General features: G+C 45.0%; 4 protein-coding genes across 4 annotated transcripts; 3 read left to right on the top strand and 1 right to left on the bottom strand.

Moving 5' to 3' along the window:
• Positions 1-971: 971 nt before the first annotated feature.
• Positions 972-8,975, top strand: PVX_118535 (RNA helicase, putative; the record flags this gene model as incomplete). Its single annotated transcript, XM_001615950.1, has 4 exons — positions 972-5,241; positions 5,445-8,292; positions 8,439-8,534; positions 8,786-8,975. 4 exons carry the CDS (start codon positions 972-974, stop codon positions 8,973-8,975), a joined length of 7,404 nt encoding a protein of 2,467 aa, XP_001616000.1.
• Positions 8,976-10,049: 1,074 nt separating this feature from the next.
• On the top strand, positions 10,050-14,448 carry PVX_118530 (hypothetical protein, conserved; the record flags this gene model as incomplete). Its single annotated transcript, XM_001615949.1, has 4 exons — positions 10,050-11,205; positions 11,422-13,727; positions 13,962-14,076; positions 14,291-14,448. The coding sequence occupies 4 exons, from the start codon at positions 10,050-10,052 to the stop codon at positions 14,446-14,448; spliced, it is 3,735 nt and encodes a 1,244-aa protein (XP_001615999.1).
• A 2,069-nt stretch (positions 14,449-16,517) lies between these two features.
• Positions 16,518-21,802, top strand: PVX_118525 (hypothetical protein, conserved; the record flags this gene model as incomplete). Its single annotated transcript, XM_001615948.1, has 2 exons — positions 16,518-16,638; positions 16,830-21,802. 2 exons carry the CDS (start codon positions 16,518-16,520, stop codon positions 21,800-21,802), a joined length of 5,094 nt encoding a protein of 1,697 aa, XP_001615998.1.
• Positions 21,803-23,227: 1,425 nt separating this feature from the next.
• Positions 23,228-24,301, bottom strand: PVX_118520 (ubiquinol cytochrome c oxidoreductase, putative; the record flags this gene model as incomplete). Its single annotated transcript, XM_001615947.1, has 1 exon — positions 23,228-24,301. The coding sequence occupies one exon, from the start codon at positions 24,299-24,301 to the stop codon at positions 23,228-23,230; it is 1,074 nt and encodes a 357-aa protein (XP_001615997.1).
• Positions 24,302-24,610: the final 309 nt, after the last annotated feature.

The following is a 24,610-nucleotide window of genomic DNA, read 5'->3' as shown; positions in this document are numbered from 1 at the left end:
ACTTTTTAGTCACTTTTTCAGAGAATTAGCTCAGGGGAGAAGGGGATTATTTCCTTTTTTCTTTCTTTTTTTTTATGTAGAAGGGGTAACGCTTTTTTTTTTTTTTTCGTGCATCACAAGGTTATCTGGGCAACCTCGGATCCATTCAGTCTGCAACTGCGTTAACCCGCTGACCAGATGACCACCATTTATAATGCAGCCGTTAAAAGTGCTCATTTACATTTTCATGCTTCAGTCACAGTTGTACTTCTGACGTACGAGTAGTCACGTATATGCATATATGAAGAGTGCCCCAAAAGAGCATCTACACATAATGCTATACAGAAGCGGATATATCCTTTAGCCGCTTGGCCAGAGAACTCATTTCATAAAGGGCCCTTAAGTTGTGAAAGCAAATCGGAATAAATTCCGTGTAAGGACAAAATCCCCACCCGACCAGTTAATTACGCAACACCCAAGGTGAAAGAAGAGCACAAAAAAGAAAAGAAAAAAAAACTAACTACGTAGAAGAACCACAATTTGGAGTTCCTACACAACGCACAGCATGCTCATCGTGATGAAGTATAGTGCCATAAAAAGTGCTGACCATATGTGTATGTATGAAAGGATTGCTTACCTGCAAGGCCCAGTACGAATTTGGCAATACCACGTGCAGTCGTCTCATTTATCATTAGAGAAAAAAAAGACCACCAGTTTTGTTGCCAAGGAATAAACATAGAAACGCCTGCAACGATATAGTTCCTCTCAATATTTGTGCGCCCTACTCGGTAAGGCCTCACAGCACGATAAAGCGTTAACGCGGTAGGGGAGTTCGCTCACAGGGGTGCGTGTACGTGCACACATACCAACGCGAAGGGAGGCGCGTATAGCCGCACAAACCGCTTCGCTACCCGCTTCGCTGCCCGCTTCGCAACCCGCTGCGCAAACACAGTGACGCTTGTGTGCAGGAGGGAAAGAACAAGGCCGGGCACATGAAGTCGCGACTAAACAACCGACTGAAGGGAAATTCCTACTACGAATACTCCATCAAGCACGGGACGTACGACATCGACGAGGCGGTAGCGTACATAGAGAGGAGCTCCTTCTTCAGAAGTTGCGACGGGGCGGGGCGCGCGGGCAGTCGCAGGGAGGGCAGCTTAGATGGCACTTTGGATGACAGTTTAGGCAGCAGTTTGGATAGCAGTTTAGATGGCAGCCACGATGGCGACCCCGACAACAACCTGAGCTGCAGCCTCAGCCAAATCGCCCCTCGCTTGGGCAGACGGGAGCCCACCCTGAAACGGAAACTCCTGGGCCTGATTCGCGAGGAGAAGAAGCACATGCGGAATGGCGCCCACAAGCAGAGGGTGCCTCCAAAAGAGAAGAAGCGGACGAAGGACCACGAGGAGGACCACCCGGAAGGAAACGAATCGGGGCTGATGTACGTGCATGATACGTGCGAAAAAATTTTAAGTAGCGGAAAAGCATTCAGCCAAAACACAGACAGGTACATCATTCTGAACAGAAGAAACCAAATCAAGAAGATAAGCCTAAACGAAATGAACGAACTTATTACAGAAATTATATACACTACTATGACAAAGGACCATTTGGAAAATAGCCTGTTGGACCTCCTAGGAGAAGAACACATAGATTTCATATTCAACATCATTAAGAACAAGGAAAGTATAAAAAGAGACATCAAACTGTTAAGTAAATATGTAGATGTGAAGGAAAAAGTTCTCGCTTCTAACTTCTTCATAACTGATAAAACGACAGACGGAATTAACAGCAAAAAAAATGTTTTGGTGAAAAAGGAAAACATTGAAAAAATTGTAGATTTTTTTCTATATACATTAAAAGAAAACAACTTTGGAGATGTGAAAAAAATTTACATACCTAATGAAGAGAACAAGCTGGAAGAAATCCAGGTGCCCAGAAATACCTCCTACTCATACACAGACAATGTAACCAAGGTGAGGATCAACAGACTGGAAAATTTCCAATTTAATAAAGACGAGTTAGTTCCTGTGAAGGTGCTACCCTTTTGGCACAAACACATTTTCGAGTTCGAACATTTTAACTATGTACAGTCTAAAGTTTTTAAGGCTGCCTTTCAGACGAATAAGAATTTGCTCGTCTCCGCTCCCACGGGGTGTGGAAAAACCAACATCGCCTTGCTGGTCATACTGCAGCAGATTTGCCTCTTCTGCGAGCAGAACGGAGTTAGCCTGGAGCGAATCGCCCAGGTGCGCAGCGGTCAGGGGGGGGGCGTCCAAGGGGGGAGCGGCCAAGGAGGGAGCGGTCAAGGAAGGAGCGGTCAAGAGACCCACCGTGCAGACGTACACCATGCGCAGCGGAACGGGCAGCTGACCGGCGACCCGCTGGAGGAATTCCCAAGTGAGGATCAGCTGAAGGAGGACCCCCCAAACGAGGACCTCCCAATAGGGGACCTCCCAGCCGGAGACCCCCTGAATGAGGACCCCCCCAGCGAAGAGGCCGCTAGCGACCGCGCTAGCGAGCGAGACTACGCCCCCGCCCGCGGCGCAAACTGCATAAGCGCAAAAGAATTCAAAATCATTTACATAGCCCCGATGAAGTCCCTCGTCTTCGAAATAACCAACCTGTTCCAAAGGAAGCTGAAAATCTTCAACCTAAAGGTGTGCGAGTATACGAAGGAGCACAGCCTGACCTCCAAACAGCTGGAAGAAGTGCACATAATAGTAACCGTCCCGGAAAAGCTAGACATCCTTTTAAGAAACAGCAGCTACTCCACCACGGTATCTGACGAGTCATTAATTAAGCACATCAAGTGTCTGATCCTTGATGAAGTACATTTGCTAAATACAGACAGAGGTGACGTGATCGAAACGATTGTCGCTCGATTTTTACGATACTCGGAAACGTCCCAGTCGGTGAGAAGAATCATGGCCATGTCAGCCACGCTACCCAATTACAACGACGTGAGGGATTTTCTAAAAGTGGAAAAGGACATGTGCTTCTACTTCAATGAGAGCTACCGATCCATCCAGCTGGACAAGACGCTCTACGGAATACATGAAAAAAATTTGAACAAATTGAATATAGCCAAAAATATGTATGCCTACGGGGAAATTATAAATGCCTTGAGGAAAGACAAGCAGTGCATCATTTTTGTGTGCTCAAGAAATGACACCAATAAAACTATACAGTTTCTGATAGACCATGCTGTGAAAAATGGCGAAATAGAGTACTTCCTTACTAACCTTTACACTGATAGCGAAATAAATAAAAAAATTAAAAAATCGAATAACATGTATGTGAAACAGTTTTATGAATTTGGCTGCTCCGTACACCACGCGGGCATGTCCAGATATGATAAAATACTGGTGGAAGATTTATTCAAAAAAAAGGCCTTCAACGTGTTATGTTGCACTTCTACTCTAGCGTGGGGAGTTAACCTACCCGTTCATACCGTCATCATCAAAGGGACCAATTTCTTTTCCTCCGAAAGTGGAAAAATGGAAGATATGGACATCCTTGACATTAACCAAATATTCGGAAGGTGCGGAAGACCTCAGTATGAGGACCACGGACATGCCATCCTCATAACCGAAAGGACGAAGCTGTACAAGTATATAAAACTGCTAACCAATAATACTATTATCGAATCTAGCTTTTTAAAAAATATAGAAAATCACCTAAACGCGGAAATAAGCATAGGGACAACCAAAAACGTGGAGGATGGCATCAAGTGGCTAGAATACACCTACCTGTACGTCAGAATGAAGAAGAACCCCAATTTGTATGATGCCGACCTCACCTCAGACATGCATCTGTACAACAAAAGGAAGGAAATTATCCTTAAGGCGATCCAAAACTTGAGTGAAAATAAGCTAGTAAGGAGAGTACTCCTGACCAACGACTTTATTGGAACCTTCTATGGACACATTGCAGCCAAGTATTATGTAGATTATCAAACCATCGGAATTTTCGCGGCAAATATTGACCGAAGTAATTACGTAGAAGTTATTGACGTTATTAGCAAATCGAAAGAATTCGAAAATATACAAATTAGAAATGAAGACATGAATGATTTTCTGTGGTTAAAAAATAGGTGCGAAATTAAGGAGCAGTATGACGAATCGAAATGCATGACATTGCGCATATTGATCGAATCGTACCTGAGGAGGATACAAATAAGTAACTTCTCCCTCATTTGCGAAATTAATTACGTTATACAGAACATCATCCGCATTTTATATGCCTACTACGAAATATGCCTTAACATTTTGAAGAATATTTCCAACCTGATTATGAACACCCATAATCTTATCGTATCCATTCTGAGGAGACTCCCCATCAACTCTTGCGTCTTCAGGCATTTCTGCTACAGAAATGAGCTACTCGAAAAGAGGAACGCGACATTTTCTAGCCACCCCGCCAGAGGGGGGAAACACAGAAACGCCCCCCCAGAAGATAATGCAGCATCTCACCCGAACCAGCTACCCTACAGGGGGAAGTACGTAAATCCCGCGGAAATGTTCGAAGAGCAGGAGAACGCTAATAATCATGATTTGCACGATACACCACAGGGGAGGTACCGGAGAAACCAAAACTACACCGTCTACCTAAAAGAGTCCGTGGTGAACATTTTAGAAAAAAAAAAACTAACGCACGAATCGGTCGACACGCTAACCAAAAGCGAGCTTCTTTTCTTTCTAAGAAATGAAGTCTACACCAATCAAATTTTGTACTACAAGAATGTAATTCCAAATTTGCATATTGAGGGATACATCCAACCCATAACCCAGACGATCATGAAAATAAATCTGCAGGTGCAACTCATAAATACTATTTGGTCCGATCAGTGGAATGACATTCAGGAAAACTTTCACCTCTTCCTATTGAACACGCTAAATAATGACATTTTATATTTCCAAAAGTTTGCCATCCATAAAAAAGACAGGAAAAAAATCCACGACATTTCTTTCGAATTCCCTCTCTCGAATCAAATGCCCCCTCAAATCACCGTCCAGTTTTTATCCATGAATTGGTGCAATTTGTCCTTCGTCCATATTTTCAATACAAACAATTTGTTCATTAATCAGAAGATTAATATTTTTTCCGAAATTCTTCCGGTCGTTCCCCTGTCGACGCAAATTTTGAAGATCCCTAGCTACATCAAGTTCTTTTCCTTCCGGTACTTCAACCCTATCCAGACTCAGATGTTCCACGCGACGTTCCACACGGACGAGAACATCCTCCTGGGGGCCCCTACAGGTAGGCTTGCCGCGCGGTGTGGCTAGCGCTGTGGCTAGCGGTGTGACGAGCGGTTTGCTCATCGCCGTGCTCTGCGGAGCGCGGCAGCCATCGCACGGAGCGGCACGCCGTAGGCACATCGCCACACAACGGCGTAACCGCTTAGCTGCTTAGCCGCTTAACCACTCAACCGCTTATCCGCTTCTCCGCACAACCCCGCGTAGGAAGCGGCAAGACCGTCATTGGAGAGCTGTGCATCCTGAGGAACCTGCTGCACCACGAACGGGAAAAGGCCGTGTACGTGTGCCCCATGAAAGCCATTGTAAACGAGCGGCACAAGAGCTGGACGAGCAAATTTAAAAATCTTCTGAACAAAAACGTAATCGAACTGACGGGAGATAAAAACGAAAATAAGGAAAGCATCGTGGAGAGTGACATAATCATATGTACGCCCGAAAAACTAGACGTTATATCTAGAAATTGGAAAAATAAAAAATTCATGCAAAACGTCAATTTGATCATTTTCGATGAGATACATTTACTCGGCCAGGAGAACAGAGGAGGTGTGATAGAAATTTTGGTTAATCGATTTAAAAATATGGAACAGTACCTGAATAAAAAAATAAGACTCGTAGGATTAACCACCGTCATAACGAGTGTAGACGATTTGATTTTATGGCTAGATGTAAAAGAAAACTACCTTTTTAATTTCCCATCCTCATGCCGCATAGTGCCTTGTAAAACCCACATTCTAGGGTTCACCCAAAAGGCATACTGCGCACGAATGTCAGTTATGAACAAAAACGTGTTCGATGCGGTTAACCAATATGCCCAAACGAAGAATGTCCTCATATTTGTTTCGTCTAGGAGACAAACGAGAGTTACGGCGTATGACATTATTTCCCTGAACCTCAGCTCCCACAACCTCAGCTTTCTGCATACGGAAAATTTGCTGAATGATAAGAGCCACATCCAGTTTTTACTTAACAGTAGTAAAAAAAAGGACGGGAAAAGGAAGAAAAAAAAAGGCAAAAAGAGAGTTCCAACAGATGGGGAGGAACCAAGTGAGAGCCAAGACCGTCGTAGTAGCTTTAACGCTAATAATTTGGTACGAAGCCACAACGATGACAGCCACTTCTCCAGCGACAGCGGCGAAGACGGACCAAGTGATCTGCCCGATTACGCCGCCCTAATGAACAAAAACCTCTCTGGAGAAGAAAAAACGCAAGTAGCCAACATGCTCTTCCAAAACTACCTGAACATAATCGAAAATGAACACTTGAAAGACCTGCTGAAATACGGAATAGGAATCCATCATGCTGGGCTAAACGAAAACGATAAAAACATTGTAGAGTATTTTTTTTTAAATAAAATTATTCAAATACTTATATGCACGTCCACCCTAGCATGGGGAATTAACCTCCCTGCCTATCTGGTAATCATAAAGGGAAATGAATTCTACGATGCTAAGACGAAGAAGTACAAAGATATTTCCTACACAGATTTATTGCAAATGATTGGTAGAGCTGGAAGGCCACAATTTGACGACAAAGCTTTAGCCATATTGCTGGTCCAAGAAAAAAGAAAAAACGCAATCAAAAATTTCCTCTATCATCCTATGAATATAGAATCAAATATTACTGAAAATTTAAATGAACACATAAATGCAGAAATTTGTTCTAAAGTAATAAACAACAAGGAGGACATTTTTAACTACCTGACCAAGTCATATTATTTTAAAAGACTTTTTTCGAACCCCTCCTACTACATTAAGGATGTGCAATATGTCCAGCTATTTGAGAATAACATACTGTCTAATCAAGCCAAGAAGGTTATATATGAGCATGTAAACAAAATGATCGACAGCACCATCAGCTTTTTGGAGGCTAACAAATGTGTGGAAGTCACCATGCAGGATTACATGCACACTTATTGCTCAACCCCCCTGGGGCATATCGCCTCCGTGTACTACTTGAAATGTGAAACGGTGTCTTTTTTTTACAAAATGGTTGAGCAGAATTGTGGCCGCTCAAATGCTATGGAAGGAGAAAACGATGGGGCAGAGGGTCTCAGTGGGGACCTCCAAAATGGCAACCATGTAGTCGATGGGGGGGAGGCAGCCATGAACTTGGGGGGACACACCGATGGGGAAGCGATAAGCGGAGAGATAGGCGCCCCGAGTAGCGGCTCACCGAACGAAGATCGCTGCGTGGAGGAGGAATCAACCCCCCCCGACCACCGCGCCGATCCTGACCAACGGGATGAACCCCGCTGCCGCCCCCGCCGCCACCACCATCGCCCCCCCGCGCGGGCAAAGGAACTGGACTTCTACGGGCTGTTCGCCCTGATCGCGCAGGCCCGAGAGTTCGATGACGTCCCCCTCAGGCACAACGAAGACAAGTACAACGTGAAGCTGCGAAACCAAATCCCCCTAGACATCGACATGAATATGAAAAACGTCAAAACGTATCTCCTGCTTCTCTCCCGCCTGTACGAATGCACCTACGAAACGGTAGATTATCACATAGACTTAAAATTAGTTATGGACCAAATAGCAAGAGTTATTAATGGGTTCATTGATATATGCCTACTGTTTGGTAGGTACAATTATATAAAAAATTTGATCCTCATATATCAGTGCATTAACCAGAAAATCCAGCCCAGCCAAAATTCCCTTTACCTGATTAAGGACCTAAATGATAGCCAGCTAGCCAAACTGGCAGAATTGCAAATAAAAAATTTAAAAGATTTACTAAAATTTGACAAATCCTTTTTATACTCACTTAACATCTTCCACACCTCTCAGTTGAATTTTATTTTTCAAATTCCCACCCTAACTAGCAGCGTCAAATTATTTTACAAAAGTGTTAACCTTAGGAACGAGCTGGCGGAAAAGAAACATAACTTAATCAGCATTCCTTGTGTGAATCATCAAAAAAATGAAAATAAATTTTTTTTTCAAATGAAACATCATGATCCGAATGAAATTGTCATTAGAGTTTTTTTTTGTTTCTTTAATAAAGCGTTGAGGGATGCCAATTCGGGTACCCCCCCTAGTGCGAATGTGCAGTGGTAGGAGAGCAGCTACGCGTTTGAGGGGCCTACGCGTGGGTCCCTATGCGCTTCAGGAAATATAGCCTTTGCAAACTGAAGCACATATTTCCATAAGCGCACCCCGTGCTTTCTAACATCTTCGCACTCCATGCCTCTCCGAATAGGTACGCCATCCTGCACGATTGTGCTCAAGACGAATCGGTTTCCATCAAGCGCTTCAACAATTCGGCCCTAAGGAAAACATCATCCGTCTCGTTCACGTAGGGAAGCGGCCCCGCGCGGCTAAAATGGGCTTACCCCGTGCAGCTAAAATGGGCCTGCCCCGACTGCCTCACTCCTTTTGGGGTACACGCGACAGATGCGGGGGCTAGTCCTAGCATTTTGTGTCTTCACCTCCGCCTCGTATCCCCTCACGCCTTTCTCAACTGCTTCCCCCGTTTGGCACCACATTGTTTATTTTATTAGCATATTAGTTTTATTTGCTTTTTTTTTTTTTTTTCCCTGCATGCAGTTTGGAAGACCTAGCCCCGGGGACCTACCACTTCGCCGTGTACGCACATAGTGACACCTACTACGGGATAGACCACGAGGTTAGAGAGAAAAGCGCTTTTACCGAAGCGCACTTTTTTTTGCATCCCCGTGAATCGGTTCATCTCCATATCCTCGTTGCTTCCGTATTTTTTGGTGCATTACCTCCCTGAGGTGTTCGTTTTTCCTTGGGTGCATTTACTTTGACGTGATTGGCCGGCATTCGTTGAGATGTACGCGAAGTTACTTCGTTTTGGCCCCATGCTGGCCCCATTGGGTCTCCATATTGTCTCCATATTGTCTCCATATTGTCTCCATTTTGGCCCCATTTTGATCCCATTTTGTCTCCATATTGCCCTCATTTCGGCCCCGTTTTGGCCCCATTTTGGTCCCACGTTTGGCCCGCTTTCACCCCATTTCCACGTCATCGCATGCTTTCACCTCCCCTACGCGTACAGGTACACTTCCAGCTTTCTGTTGAATAAACGAAGAAGAAAAACTTTCTCTAACTGCAATAGCATCTTTATTTTTTATGTGCTTAATTATTTTTTTTTTTTTTTCTATCACTTTTGTGAAAAGTTTTCTCTCGATTTAGTGTCCAACATTATTTCACATTTAACACCCCAAATTAATACTCTAAAAAAAAAACAAAAAAAAATCTACTCAACAAAATTATTCACGAAAAAGCTTCCATGCGGATATCTTGTGCGATCCTATGTTGATAGATTCAACTTGGAGCAAATTTCCTAACCCTGAGGTTCTTAGGAATTGAGCCGGCTTCGGCCTACACTTTAGCTTCGGCCTACACTTTAACTTCGGCCTGCACTTTAGCTTCGGCCTGCACTTTAGCTTCTGCCTACACTTTAGCTTCTGCCTGCACTTTAGCTTCTGCCTACACTTTAGCTTCTGCCTGCACTTTAGCCTTGGGCTACACCTTAGCTTCTGCCTGCACTTTAGCCTTGGGCTACACCTTAGCTTCTGCCTGCACTTTAGCCTTGGGCTACACCTTAGCTTTTACCTACACTATAGCTTTGGGCTTCACTCCGGCTTGTTGCTCCAACTTCAGCCCTTCGTTACTTGTTCCTCCCCCGGAGCTTTGCTTCCTCTGGATAACGTGGAAAATAGAAGCACGTGTAGGCCACCTGTACGCAAACGGCTTCCTACCACTTTGCTACGATTCTCCTACGCACCACTCCCCTACGTAACACTCCCCTGCGTACCGCTTCCTACGCACCGCTTCCCCTCCCATGGAACTCACCTGGAGAGAAAACTTCGACTCCGTGGAGATAAGGCTGAAAAAGGAAGGGGGCGGCGAAAATGAGCTGCGCCTAGAAAGTGAACAGCGCCGCGAAACCGAGCAGCCCCGCGAACGCGTCTTCTCCGATGTCAGCTGCTTAGAAGACCTGTGCTTCTACGACGAACACCTGGTGGAAGTGGAAAACGCAAAGGACCTGCTCATTTCAGACACGTACATCAAAATAAGCCACAAAAATAAAATGGTGAACATCGATCTGTATGACAAAATAAGCATGCTGAAGGAGCACATACAAGTTAGAGAAAGCACTAACTTTTTCACCCTAAATTTGAAGAAAAAAGAGAGCAAATTATGGGGGCATTTAAATTACTTCAATGTTTTCCTCATGTACAAAAATGCCACATACCCAAATTTGATAAAGTGCTCAAAGGAAGAAAAGAACATATTAATTGCTCAGGAGCAGAAATTCAAATCGATGATTAATGAAAGAAGAATCAACAGTTTAGACGATTTAAAGAAAATTCTCAAGAGAGATAAAAACTCGCGAGACGACTTTGTCAAGAAGCTGCAAGATGATGCGCAAAGGATACAGTCCCAGCTGGAGGAACAAAAAAATGAGCTGCTGCAAAACCAGAAGGAAGAAATCCGCAAAAGAGCGATCGATTCGATATACCAAAATTGTGACGAAGGCGAAACGGATAAACTGGAACAGCACAATGAGGTAGACACGGCAAATCGCGCACATCGAAATGTTGATAACTCTAGTGAGCTGCCCATCTCTGAAGAAAAGACATCAAATGATATGGACAGCCAAGTGGAAGAACTGATCCGAGAGAACACGGGAAGTAACGACCAATTGGTAGTACCCCGATCCGACGTGGTTGAGAAAAACGAGCCTAAACTTCTGCTCCTCCAAGATCGAGCAACGCACAATAGGGTCATCGAATTGAAGTTTACCCAAATGAAGAGGAACGAGCTGCCTGCAAGAGAGTCCAGAATGATGAAGCAGAAGCTGCCGAGCTGCACGTCCACCAAAAACTTCTTCCTCATCGTTTTGATAGAAAAGGCGAAGAAGCTCTACTTCAGGAATTCCGACTTTGTCAGCTGCTTGGAGACGCTCAAATCCGTGTCCTCCTACCTGCTCAGGGGTGAGAAACGAGCGTACATACGTGCGCATAGATGTATATATATATACACACACATATGCGTAGCACCAGTGTGCGCCTCTCCCCCCCAACTGTGGCGCGCCCTCCATCTGCACGAGCCACACTGAAAACCCCCGTGCGAACGTCCCATTCGCATACCACCCTTCACGTGCCGCCATTTACATGCCACTCCTAACTCTCCCCTCCCCCAAACCGCAGGGCACGAACTCATTAAGGAGGAACACATAAAGGTGCTGAACAACTGCTCCCTCCTCCACCTGCTGGCGAACAACTTGGAAGAATGCATCCGCGCATGTGACAGCTGTTTGCTCATCATAAAGGAAGAAATCAAATACTACAATGTGCAGGACGCCATTTTTGAGGAAAACGCACCAATGGAGGGAAGCAGCAGTTGTGTGAATACATTAAGCACGTTAGAAGAAATAAAGTCACAAAACTACGTTCACTATATGTACAGCATCTACATAATTGTCAGTGCCAGAAAAGCACTCGCGTTGATTAAACAGGGGGGAGAGACCCAGTTAGAAAATGTGGAAAAAATTTACCTCTCAATTGAAGATATAAGAAGATATGTACCATGCCACATTTTTGAGGACTTCCAAACGGGAATTACCAACTTGAGGCTTTTTACCACTCTGCTGAGTCAAGTACGAGCCCTCAACATGGAAATCATTACACACACTGACCAAGTAAAGCACAGACTAGAAATAATCAACACACATATGGTGGGGAAATATCTACAACGAGACATTCCTTTCTGTTTCTGCTTCGCCATGATTAGATCCTTCAGTCTAAGGAGCCTCAACCGGTACTACGAAAACGTTGTGAATATCATGCTGTGCATTTTTGTCTTCATAGAAAAACAACAGGAAATTTATTTGCACCTCAATAATGCAGAACATTGTGCAGCTTCCAGTTTTACTCTCCTTCACGTGTACCAGTTTGTTCTTCTCATTAGAAATGAAAGCAGTTTTTGTGACAAAATGGGCGAAATGGAGACCCTGCATGTAGACTCGTTGGAATGCCCCCAAATGAGAGACCAAATTATGGACATTTTGACCACCCACTTGGTGGGAGGATACACAGACTTGGATTTCATTCTTCAGAATAATCTCTGCTTGCGGGGGATCCTCTGCTCCATTCGTCGCGATCACGCTGGTGCACTCGAAGGGGAGACGCTGCAGAATCGGTTAGAAAGGGCTCAGCAGGAAGATGAACCCTCAATTGAACAGCAGCGAACGAATGAAGGCCAAACGAACGAGCTGCTCTTCCCCCTTAGAGACATCCTCCTACAGAACATCCCCTACAAAATGAAGAAGAGCGAAAAAATCGTCAAACATTTCTGCAGAGCAAATACACACACGTACCATGTGAAGGTCGAACTGTTTGGAAGTGCAACGGAGTACCTCAACGTGAAGCAAAAATGTGAGTTCCTCAAAATAGAGATGGTCACCAAAATGATAAAGTCCATGTGCTATACGCTAAACATAGTACAAAAAGTGCACAAGGAAAATGAAAAAGAAAAGACGCAACTGAAGAGAGTTATCTACACCTTGCTAGCTGATTTATCGTGGAGCATCCAGAATATGAATCCCTCCTGCGGCGAAACGGAAAATGTAGTTAGTCTCCTGCTTCTCTACTTTTGCTTTTCCTTTATTTATAACTATCCCAAGAATGAGTTCATCATCGACACGCATTACAAAAGAGTCCACGAGGAAGAGACCCATTCGAAGTACCTCTCCCTGAATGATGCCCCACAAGAGGGCAAAACTCTTTCCAAAGACAAGTTAAAAAGCATACTAGAGAAAACGTTCCTATATAAGTTCTTCTTAGACTACAAAAAATATGTTGATTTGAAAAAAAAAAAAAAAAAAAAAAAATCTCCAATTTCTGTAGAATTCACATCACAACATGATCCTGAGCATAACGCCATGCTGCAAAGAATTGCCTATTTGATCAAAACAATTAAAAAAGAATCAAAAGCGAAGGCAAAAATGAATAGCCACTACCCAATAATAACACTAATCAACAACAAACATATGCAGGAGTTACACCAGTTTGCTTCATTCCTAGAGAAAAAATCTTTCCATTTGGAGTCTATCAGATGCAGCATTTTGCTCCTAAGTTCTCATTACTACTCCCCGTGCCTGTCCAATTTTAGCCTTCCCTACATAGGCGCTCTGCGCTCTATTTTTGCCTCATCCTTTTTCGAAACAAATGCGCAAAGACAAGTTACGCCAAATAACAGCCTCACGATCGCATCAAAGAAAAATTTGCAGAAAAGTGTATCCCATTTTACCGATGCAGCGTCGCTCACGTTTAAAAATGCAAAACGAGCCCACTTTTTACAGTCGCTTCAAGATGGTGACGTGCCAAAAGCCTTAGCGCCTTACGTTCGAGCTGTCCTACGTAGACTTAAGAGGGTTAAAATAATTCGAACCATTTCTACCTCTCTACATCGCATGCACGCGGATGGAAGCATTCGAACAAACATTCGGGAAGTCGTAAGTGCCGCTTTGCAGTCGCGGATCGGCGAGTTTTCCGTGCATTACGCACATCCCATGGGGGCACACATGGACTGCCTCCGCTCACTTTTTTGTCCTCCTATCATTATTGCGTCAGCCGATTGACTAGTGCACTCCTGTGGGCAGTGAGCCAGCCAGTCACCTCACCCTTTCGAGCAAAATCATATCGGTGTGTCTATTTTATTTTTCTACCCCCTTTTCCCCACTTCTCAGCTGCTAATCTATTTGGACAACCTCTCCGTTGACTTCCACATTTTGAACCGCGTCTTCCAGTTCTGCCGCGAACAGGACGCATCTCCCCCCTTGCTCCTTAGCGAGAAAGCGAAAGGTAGGTTCTGCGGGGGTGGCCACATTAGCCGCGGCAGTGTGTACGTATATATATACATATATATATACATACATATATATATACATACATACATATATTTTTTTTGTGGCAACTTCGTCCGTGCTCACGCAAGATCGCTCCCCTCTTCACCCCCACCCAACAACACGTTTGCACAAACCTGTGCCACATTTTTTTCGTTCAATTTTTTCCTCAGAAAACCTCAGCAATTTTAGCGACATTTCCAGTTGCGCCAAACCGAGAGAGCCACTTCCAAACTGTGAGGAATATAAGCTTGTGCTTAATCACTACTACAAGAAATTTTTAAAAACAAAAATTTCCCTTTTAAGTCGTGAATGTACTCTCTGCCTGTGAGGCCCCCTCGAGTTGTTTTCCTGCACTTCATTTTTTTTCTTTCAAGACCTAAAAAAAGGGGGGAAACAAACCGGCCAGACAAAGTGGATCGGCGTGCCTAAGGAAATGCCAAGAGAGCCAATAAATAGAGTTCATTACAAGCGTTCTTTTCTTGGAGAGGTGTTACTCCTTTAGGTGATATGTATTTCCCCCCTGTGGGTATTCCCCTACGCTATTTTTGCTTCTCACCCTTTTATGAAGCTCCTTCCTCCAGCAGCCAAACACATCTTTACCATTTTCTCCCCCTGCACGATGTGCAACGGTGTGTGTGTGTGGGGAGAGGCTACAAAACAGTGCAGTTCAGCGAACGACATGAACGGGCACACGCACAAAATGCATGCACAGCAAAACGTTCTTTGCATACATCTCTGCGAACGTACGCGACGAAACTCCCACAACTCGTACATGCTTGGCAAAACTTGTGGGGCCAACCACAGCGCGTCCCCCTCGATTTCAGTTATTCAAACCATTTTCGCCATGAATGCCTTTGTGGAAAAATCGGCACACGCCGCAAAAACGCGGCAAAAATGGGGCAAAAATGATGCGAAGCGTCGCGGCAATTCTGCAATTGTGTGATGTCCCAAGCGTCGCAAAAATGTCCCAAACGTGGCAAAAATGTCCCAAACGTCGCAAAAACGTCCCAAAAACGTCGCGATAATTAAAGAAAAAATTCAAAGGAACGTCCTTTTTAAACATGCAACAAAACGAAAAGCGCGGGGAAATAAAGAGGCTCATTTTTTGCATCGCTTCGCAACTTCGCAACTTCCCAACTGCGCAACTTCGCAACTTCGCAACTTCGCAACTTCGCAACTTCTCATCTTCGTTGCCCCACTGCTTCACCGCTACGCTGTATTTTTTTTGTTTGTTTTTTTCGGCGTTTTAAGTTGACCAACATGAGGGAAGTCCTGTTAAACGCTTACCTTCACATCATCGCTCTTAAATGTACCTGTATGCGACTCTTACATACCCGTGCGCCTTTGTAAAAGCACGCAGCAGAGCGCGTTCGTTTGTTCGTAGTGCTACCCGCCTGTTCGTGGTGCTACCCGCCTGTTCGTGGTGCTACCCGCCTGTTCGTGGTGCTACCCGCCTGTTCGTGGTGCTACCCGCCTGTTCGTGGTGCTACCCGCCTGTTCGTGGTGCTACCCGCCTGTTCGTGGTGCTACCCGCCTGTTCGTGGTGCTACCCGCCTGTTCGTGGTGCTACCCGCATGTTCGTGGTGCTACCCGCATGTTCGTAGTGCTATCCATTTGTTTGCCGCGCAACCCATTGGTTCGTAGCGCTGTCCATTTGTTTGCGGTGCCGCCCCTTTGTTCGCAGCGCCGCCCATTTGTCCCACCTCCAACCCTTTTGACCTTCCCAATTCGTCGTTTCTTTAACGTCCCCCTTTTTCCGCATCAAGTCCAAACGAGAAAACGGCAAAGACACAGAAACGGCGGCACCCCCTTTTTGCAGCTCATTTGAGGGGAAGTGCAACACCCCCAAGGCAGCAGACCCATTCGCACAACCTTGGCGGGCGCATGTATGTATGCAAGTACATATCTGTATGTATATTTGAGAACGCTCACTCACTGCCAGCCGAAGAAGGCAAAACCGAGCCAGTCATCAGGCACATCTGGGCTGAGCAGAAACGCGCCGAGTAAGGGACCACCGTAGCTGCGGCACTGGTTGGCGAAACGGAAGGAGCAGACACGCAGATAGGCGGCTACCGAACTACGTAACTGCTCATCTACGCAACTGCCCAACTGCTCATCTGCGAAGGTACACCAGCACACATGCCCCCACGCGACCAGACCGGTGCGGCGCTACGCAAAGCAAACCATGCAGCATGCGACTTCCCAAGCGTCTAAATAAATGCCCGCGCACCTGCAGAAGTAGCCGCGTAACCACCCCCCGCAACAGTGCTCAGTTAACGCTGCATACCAAAGGGGACACGCACGGGCAGTCTTCAAAGCTGCAGAGTAGCCAGAAAGCTAAATAAGAGAAAAAAAAAAAAAAATTGAAACGTTACTATACTACGGAAGACAAGGAATATGATATGGTGGTTTTTAATTTCAATAAATTTTTTGTTTTTTCTTATAAAAAGCTTTTTCACCCCCAAAGATACGACTTATATGAACGACATAAATAACAACCAGGACAGCTCGTCGACAGGTATGCGCGAGTTGTGAGAGGCGCCCCTAGGGTTCGCCTTCGTAGGGGCAGCTGGCAAGTCGACCAGTCCGTTACGCCCGGGCGATCACCTCACCGCTGCGCAATCACCTCACCGCTGCGTAATCGCCTCACCGCTGCGCAATCGCCTCACCGCCGCTTAACCGCTTAACCGCTTACCCCCCTAACTGCAGAGAAGTACATCCTGGGCGAAAACTACAACCTGACGAGCCTGAAGCTGAAAATCGACTTCGGCTCGCTGGACACCGGGACGAAGATAATCGAGTACAGCAAGGGCATCATAAACATCCGATCGATCCAACAGTACGACTATGACAGTTACATGCTGACGCCATGCAATTCTGACATCTGGTGGATCTACTCATTCAGTGACATTATACACATAGAAAAAATCGGTTTAGTCTCCCTAGAGCACTATGCGTCTAATTTCAAAGTGATAGAAATCTTAGGGAGTGATGTATACCCAACCAAGAAATGGAAAAAGCTAGGGAAAATTGCCACCAACTTTACAAAGAGCTTTGAACTGTTTAATATTTATGATTATTGTAAAAATTATGATGAAGATAACTGTTGGGTGAAGTACATGAAATTTGTTGTGCTCTCTCACCATAACTTAGAAAAGAATTATTATTGCACTTTGACGCATTTGCAAATTTTTGCCTCATCTGGGGTTGATATGCTCAGCGATAAAATATACTCCGATGATAACATCACTCAGATTGAAAAGGATTTCCACGACAATTACAAGCATGGCAAAAATGAAAACATCCGCGACCATGAGGTGATAGAAAATTTGGAGGTCCTCCTTGAGGATAAGGAGCGCATACAGGGTGGGGGGACTGCACCAGGGTTAGGCGACGGGCGAAATGGGAACAGACACATAGATAAGAAGCAAAACGGGGAGGCACTCCACTCACCAGAAATGCAAACGAGCGAAAATATCACAACAGAGCAACCCCCCATGGGGGCACCTCCCCACAGTGCAACCCCCCCGACGGTGCCCAACTTTACCCCCTTCGAAGGCTCCTTCCTAGACCCTGAAACGATAGAAGAAGAATTAATAGACACGGATCTTATCGATTCAAAACTGATGGACACAGAATTGATCAAAAAGGAGCTGATGGATACGGAGCTCATCGAAAAGGAACTAATGAACGCAGAACTTGTCGAGAGAGACTCCAAGGGGGGTCACATTAACGAACCGTCACTTGACCATTTAACAGAACAAATAGGAAACGCGTTTGATGATAAGAGAGACCACGAAAGGAACACCAGCAAGGAGGATGAAGTGAATACAAGTCAACAGAAAGAGGAAGAGAAAGACAGAGCTAGTCTATCCCCCTCTCTAGCCACGAAGCAGAATTTGCTAAGCAAGAAGAAATCCCATCAGGGCGTCTCACCCCACTCGCTAGTTATCCTGAACAAAGCTATGAAGAAGAAATATGCTCTGCTTCAAAATTTTAACAAACTCAGAATATCCAAGCTGTTAAAAAATTACCCATTTGTGAATTACAAAAATGTGGTTAACAAGTACATGCCTTATGTTGCCTACCTCATGAGGCATAAGGACCAGCTCAGTTACGATCACCACATGGAAGACGCCATCCAAGTGGATCACTTCTTCAATCCAGTGGATGATGCACTCCTTGGGGGAAGCCCCCCGGGGGAGCATGTCCCCACCCATCGGCGATTTCTCTCCCCCTTCCGTGTGCACATGAGGAGGGTCTTTCCAAAATTGCACAGCTGTGGGGATATCCAGAGACGCGTTCCCCAGCACAGTGGAACCACTCCACGCACGTCTGTCAAGAGGACCACTTCATCGAATCCTAGTGGGGCACCACCGAGGAAACCCCCCAAACTGCACTGCTACAACTACGGGGCTATAAAAAACGTGCAAAATAGTATTCTGCAGAATAGGCGTATGTACCCCCTCCTGACTATATGGAAGCCCCGTCTCCTGTGCAGTCACGACATAACCTGTTTGAAAAAACACGCGGGGGATATTAACAAACTGCTTACCTTTAGACGTAACTTGATCAAGTCCACCATCCGAAAGTATCTCGTCTTCATATCTGGAAAGAGGCTGCCCCCCCCAAGGAGAAGAAGACATAAATTTTTGAAGAAAAAAAAAAGGAAAACCAGAAAAAAAAGGGGAATATTTAGAAACGTCTTCTTATCAAAGCGGTTTAACAAAGTAGGGCATATAAAAAAATTACACGTTTTTTACTCGCCCATTTTTCGTTTCCCAACATGCGACGCATCGAGGTATTTCCCCCACGAGGAGGAGGAGAAGAAGGACCCTCTCATGACTTACATTTTGGAAAAAATGCAGCAACAGAGTAGAATAAAGGACCCGCAAATTTTAACCCCTCTGAAGGAACAATCCCAGGACGGCTTGATAATGGTCTACCTCTTCAGTGAACTGAGAAAGGGCCGCGAAACACACAACTTGGAGAGCCTCAAATGGTGCTTTGATTTCATGACCAAGTGGAAAAACACATTCGACTCAGTGTTGCTTATGTACTTCGTGAGATGTGCCCCACTAGCTAGTCTGCGCAATCGTGGCAGGTGTGTAGATTTGATGAAGAATGGGCTCCTTTTGAAGAAGAGAGACAAATCCACACTTGAGAAGGAACTGCACGGCCTTTTTTTTGCCCACTCGGATAGAAGCAGGACTTGCAAAAGGCAGGACCGTTTGGAGAGAACGGATCTGTCGTACTACGCCTACAGGGAGGAGGGTTCGGAGGAGGATACAGAGGAGGGTGCAGAGGAAGATGCGGTGGAGGGTGCAGAGGAGGACGCAGATACTGGGGAGTACTACCCTGATGGGGAACCCTTCCCAGTGGAACCGCCCCACCTGAGGGACCCCCCTATAAATCACCAAGTTAGTGTTGAACCCCCCCCAACGATTAACACACTTACGCTGTACCTGCACATGTTAAGAGGCAAAAACGTGCACTCGCGCTACCACACCATGGCGCTGATGAGAAGCCCCAGGGATGTGAAGCTCTTACCGAAGCTGATGGCAGATATTTGCAGTAGCCTGTCTAGCCGCAGAATTGCAGAGGACCCAGCGAAGAGCGAAAGCTACGTAAGAGAAGTCGTCTCCGATCATGTGGCAAATTGGGCGGAAATTTTCACGGCAAAATTCACTCCAAATTGCTCACCAAATTGCAGGCCAAATCACCCCTTTTCAGAAAAACTGCCCACCGCTAAAAGTAAGCTAGTTTACACCATAGCGGCTCGAATGGAGAAAGCCACCCTCGTGGACCTCCCCCATAGCGTGAGAAATAGGGGAGGGTTGCTGCGCCCCCCACAGGAGGTGCCAAGTGTGCAGGAAAAAGAAGAAGTACATTTGCAGTATCGAAAAAAAGCCCAGTGCGAAGCGATTACAGCACTATTTGTGGACCTAATTATAAGCCGTATATCCACTTGGAGAATCACCTTGGAAAGAGAAAAAAAAGACGTATCAAAAAAGGAGCAGAGTGCGAAGGCAGGGGGAGGTACCGACCACCTGGAGGAGCAGTCAAAAAGGGCCTACAACGAAAAACCCATCCAAAGGAGTCAACATGGTCACCTGGAAGAGGCCAAGATGTGCCTAACCCTAGGCGAAATGGAAAACATGATATACTCAGACAGGTACCTAAAACAGTACGTAGAGGAGGCGGGGATACACAAAGAAATGCAAAAAAAAGACAAAACGAAAAATATTATAAATGTAAAGTACAGAGAAAAAAACAATGACAAAAGTATAAAAATTTTGAACGAAATAAAAGAAACAGAAGAAAGCAACAGCAAACTTGTGAACGAAGTGTACGATATCATTAGCGAATATGATGATAATAACGAGTCGAAAATATATTCTGTCAAATTAAAATCTGGAAAACAAATCCCATTAATTATTAACAAACCGGAAAATAAAATGAAAGAAAAAGCAATAAACAGTGAAGCGAAAAAAAAAAATATGAAAGAGAATAAATTGCAATACCTGGACGAATTTGACCATGTGCTGAATGATCACATCCAGTACGATCATTATGAACAGAATTGCATACGAGAAGAAAAAATTGAAGAAAAAGCAAAAAATACGAGAGGACATGCCCTACTAACATTGGTAGATAAAGTAAAAACTATTGAAAATAAAAATAATTACGTAATTTCTAAATTGAAAGATGTTATAAAAATCACAAACAACAAAACGAAGATTATCTACCACATGTTGTCCAATTTTAAAATTTTACAAAACACAATTAGCCTTCTGCTAAAATATATTATGATAAACGAAAAAAATATGAAAAATTTACACAAAAATAGAAACAAGTCAGAATCCTTCTTCAAAATTTTGAAAGATATTTGCATTTTACAAATTAATGAAAAAAAAAAACCCTTTGATTCACTCCAGTATATTTGCAAATATTTACAAGATTTGCTATACGATGAGATAGAAAAAATATACCTTTTCGAAAAACCCACAAGAGGAGGAGCAGCAGGAGTAGGGCCAAGCACAAGTGGGGGAAGAAGAACGACTGCTGCCAACGGGGGGAGTACCTCTGCCTCCATGGGCGGCAAGTTCCCATTATGCGGTGAAGAGGAAGAAAATATGCTGCTACATAATAAAAACTCCTTTCACGATAAAAATCCCAATTTTATTTTTAAAGAAAAAAAAAAAAGTATTTTCAATTTTTTGTATTATGAAAATCATTGTCATAACGACATATTCAAGACCCCCCTCATTTATTATAACTCCTCGGTGGACAGCCTTCAAACCTTTTATTTTAAAATTTACAATTTTTTCAGGAATTTACCCTTTTTTCACCACCTTGTGTATAAATTTAGGCACTACAAGAGAGTGCTCATCAGCTACCTTAGCGGGGGCGCTGCCGGCGATGCCGCCGCACAGTTTGGCAGTGCTCAGTTTGGCGGTGCACCGCCCACCGGTGCGCAGTTCGGCTCATCACATTTCGGCGCATCACATTTCGGCGGCGCGTACGGAGATCCTCAGAATAGAGGGAACCTGTACGCCTTCCTCCTGGGCCTCCTCCTGATCCTTTTCCTCGTAAACAATTTTTTCTGTTTCCTCTTGTACAAGCATTTATCGAATAAGCTGAACAGGTTCGTTCAGGGCTGCACCTGCCACAGGAAGTGACGGTCGAGCGGTGACGCAGGCGCGACGCGGTAGAGTGGGCAGGCGGAAAAGCAGGCAGAAGAAAGGACAAATAAGCGTACGGATGAACAAGGCATACTCAAACCGCGTGCGTACATGGCATCCATCTTTCCTGTGCACCCACCTTTCTTGTGCTCCCGTCCCTCCTACGCAGCCCGCTCGTTCGCGTGCCCGTGCTCACGTTTGCCCTTCACACAATTGTTTTAGTCTTTTCACCCCACGGGCATCTTTAAAAATGCCCCATCACGCGCGTGCGAACATGTGCGCAGGTATACACACCTTAGTCTAGGGCCTACTCGCCCCTTCACCCACACGTCCACGCACACATTACCTGCACACGCGTGGACACCCCTTTTTGTAATGCCACCCTTTTTTTTGCGGTCCATTCGTCATTCTGAAACTTAAAACGCAATTTTTAAAAAATATTTTCGATTCCACATTTTGTGCGCAACGCCGAAGTGGAGGAAAGAAACCTCTACACCTACAGTCAAAGGCAAATTCGCCTGCGACAAAAATTTGAAGCTGACAAGGAGGGAGGGATCTCCACAGTTGCTCACGCTTTCCTGAAAAGTTCCATTTGCGTGCTGGATCATTCCACGTGTTCCCCTTTTTAATGAACAAAAATTTGTTATTGCACTGTCGATGTGTTTTTTTTTTTTTTTTTTTTTTTTCCCCTTTGGCACACATTTCGCACAGAAAATGTACCCCCCTCACGGCTTCACCGCTTCCCTTCAGCCGCCATCTTTTTACAGAACGATACGGATGATAAAGAAAAGCGGTAGAAGTGGAACCTTTTAAAACCGCAAACGTTGCAGATGGATAAATGCGCACAGCGCGGCGGACACGCCTCTTTGGGGTCACTCCCACCCTTGTCGCCAACCATTTTGCGCACTTCGGAAAGGCGTTCTGCCCATGCCCAAATGGGTGCGCCACAAATGCACACACACACGCGTATATATATTTATATATACACACAGCATGGTGTTTTAAAAGAATGGCCTGTTTTGTTGCAACAAAAATATGCCTCCTTGGAGGGGAAAAAAAAAAAAAATCCGGACGAATAAAATGTGCAGTACGCAATGTGCGGGGAGCGGGTTAAATGAACTGCTCGCGATCGCACTAAGAAGCTTCCACCTGCTTTAACGAGAGAGGTGGCCTTTGAGGAGGTGAGCTCGGGTTCAAATGGGTGGTCCTTGCGTCGTTCCAGGACTGTTTCCGTGTAGGCCTGACCTCTATCGGGCATGGCTCTGCCGGTGCGGTTGTCCCACGAGGGGTGTTCGGCGGCAAAAATGGAGGCAACAACGGCTAAACGGGGAAACCGCTAAATGGGCAACCGCTAAACAGCAAAACAGAGCACCCGCTAAAGAGAGCAAACCCGCGCCGCTAAACAGCCCAACCGCTAACGAATCACCCTATCTTGATCGTATTCTCGTCAACGAACTCGTAGGGGGGGACCTCCAAATTGGAGGGCGCGGGGCCCTGGCGAACCCTGCCGGAATTGTCATAGTGGGAACCATGGCAAGGGCAGAAGTAGCCGCTGTAATTCCCACCGGGGGCCGGAATGCAACCTAAGTGGGTACACACCCCTATATTAACCAACCACTCAGGCTTAATAGTTCGGTCAGAGTCTAACTGCGGATCTCTCATCGTTTCCACCAACTTGTCATCCTCCCTAGCTCTCTGAATATCCTCAGGGGTTCGGTGCTTTACAAAAATTGGTTTCCCCCTCCACTTTATTACCACGTGCTCTCCAGGGTTTACAGTCCTCATATCTAACTCTGTAGTTCCTTCTGCAACTAAATCTTTGGAAATCCAAAAAAAATGAACCGATTTACATATGGTTGATCGCATAATTGAGGACATGATGAAGAAGTAGGAGGCACTTATAAAATACATAAAGCTTCTTCTATCCGCATTTCCCTCTCTCAATCTGTACTCTCTAAAATCTGGGTGATAATCTGAGTTAATGCTATCTGGGTTGGGTGCATTTTCTGCATAACCAGCTGGTCTAAAATTATGTGGTTCAAATTTACCCACTGAAACGACAGCAGGTTCGTTAGGGTCATGCCACACATCCGTTCTTGTTACATTAGCTCCACTGGCTAATTCTCCTTTTTCTAAATTTGGTTTTCTTGGAAAAACGGGTTCAGCTGTTTGGTTGTAATGTGCATATCTTGTCCTCACAAATATGCCTTCATACTGATGTGGATGATTTGACGGTTCGACCAACTCGGACAGGTCCTCCACCTTCTTGTGGCAAATATTTTCCTTCTCTTCTATTTCCCACAGCTTTATATCATCTGCATGGTCGAACAGATTTTTGTAACTTGGATTTTCTGAGGCGGCTGGTACTCGATCGTTTTCTTTTATGTTGTGGTTGAAGGTTCCTCCGAACGTCCTCCTGCCTATTTTGTTGAGTTCGTTTTTTTTTAAAAATATTCTCCCCTTTATTAAAAGGTCAAAGCTCCTTATGCTTTTCATTTTTCGCTTCCCTTCTTGTTTGGTTACGCTGTTATTTGCCTTTTTTTCCCTTTTTTTTAACAGCCTTTTTTCCCTTCAAATCCGCAGAACTGGGTCATATTTCGCTTAATACCTGTTGTGTGCGTTGGGTTTTGCTTCAATGGGTTGCCTTAGAACGGGATGCCTTTGAATGGGATGCCTTAGAACGGGCTGTCTTTAATTTGACTGCCTTTTATTGGGCTACCTTTGACTGTACTTTGATTGTGCGAACCACACGGCTGATTCTAGCTCCACTTGCAAAACCGCGCTAACTCGGATGGCTACACGAGA

Source organism: Plasmodium vivax, chromosome 12 (assembly GCF_000002415.2).
Source record: "Plasmodium vivax chromosome 12, whole genome shotgun sequence".
NCBI classification, from domain to species: domain Eukaryota; phylum Apicomplexa; class Aconoidasida; order Haemosporida; family Plasmodiidae; genus Plasmodium; species Plasmodium vivax.
Note: the sequence above shows the minus strand (reverse complement) of the source record. Positions and strands in the feature narration are given on the sequence as shown.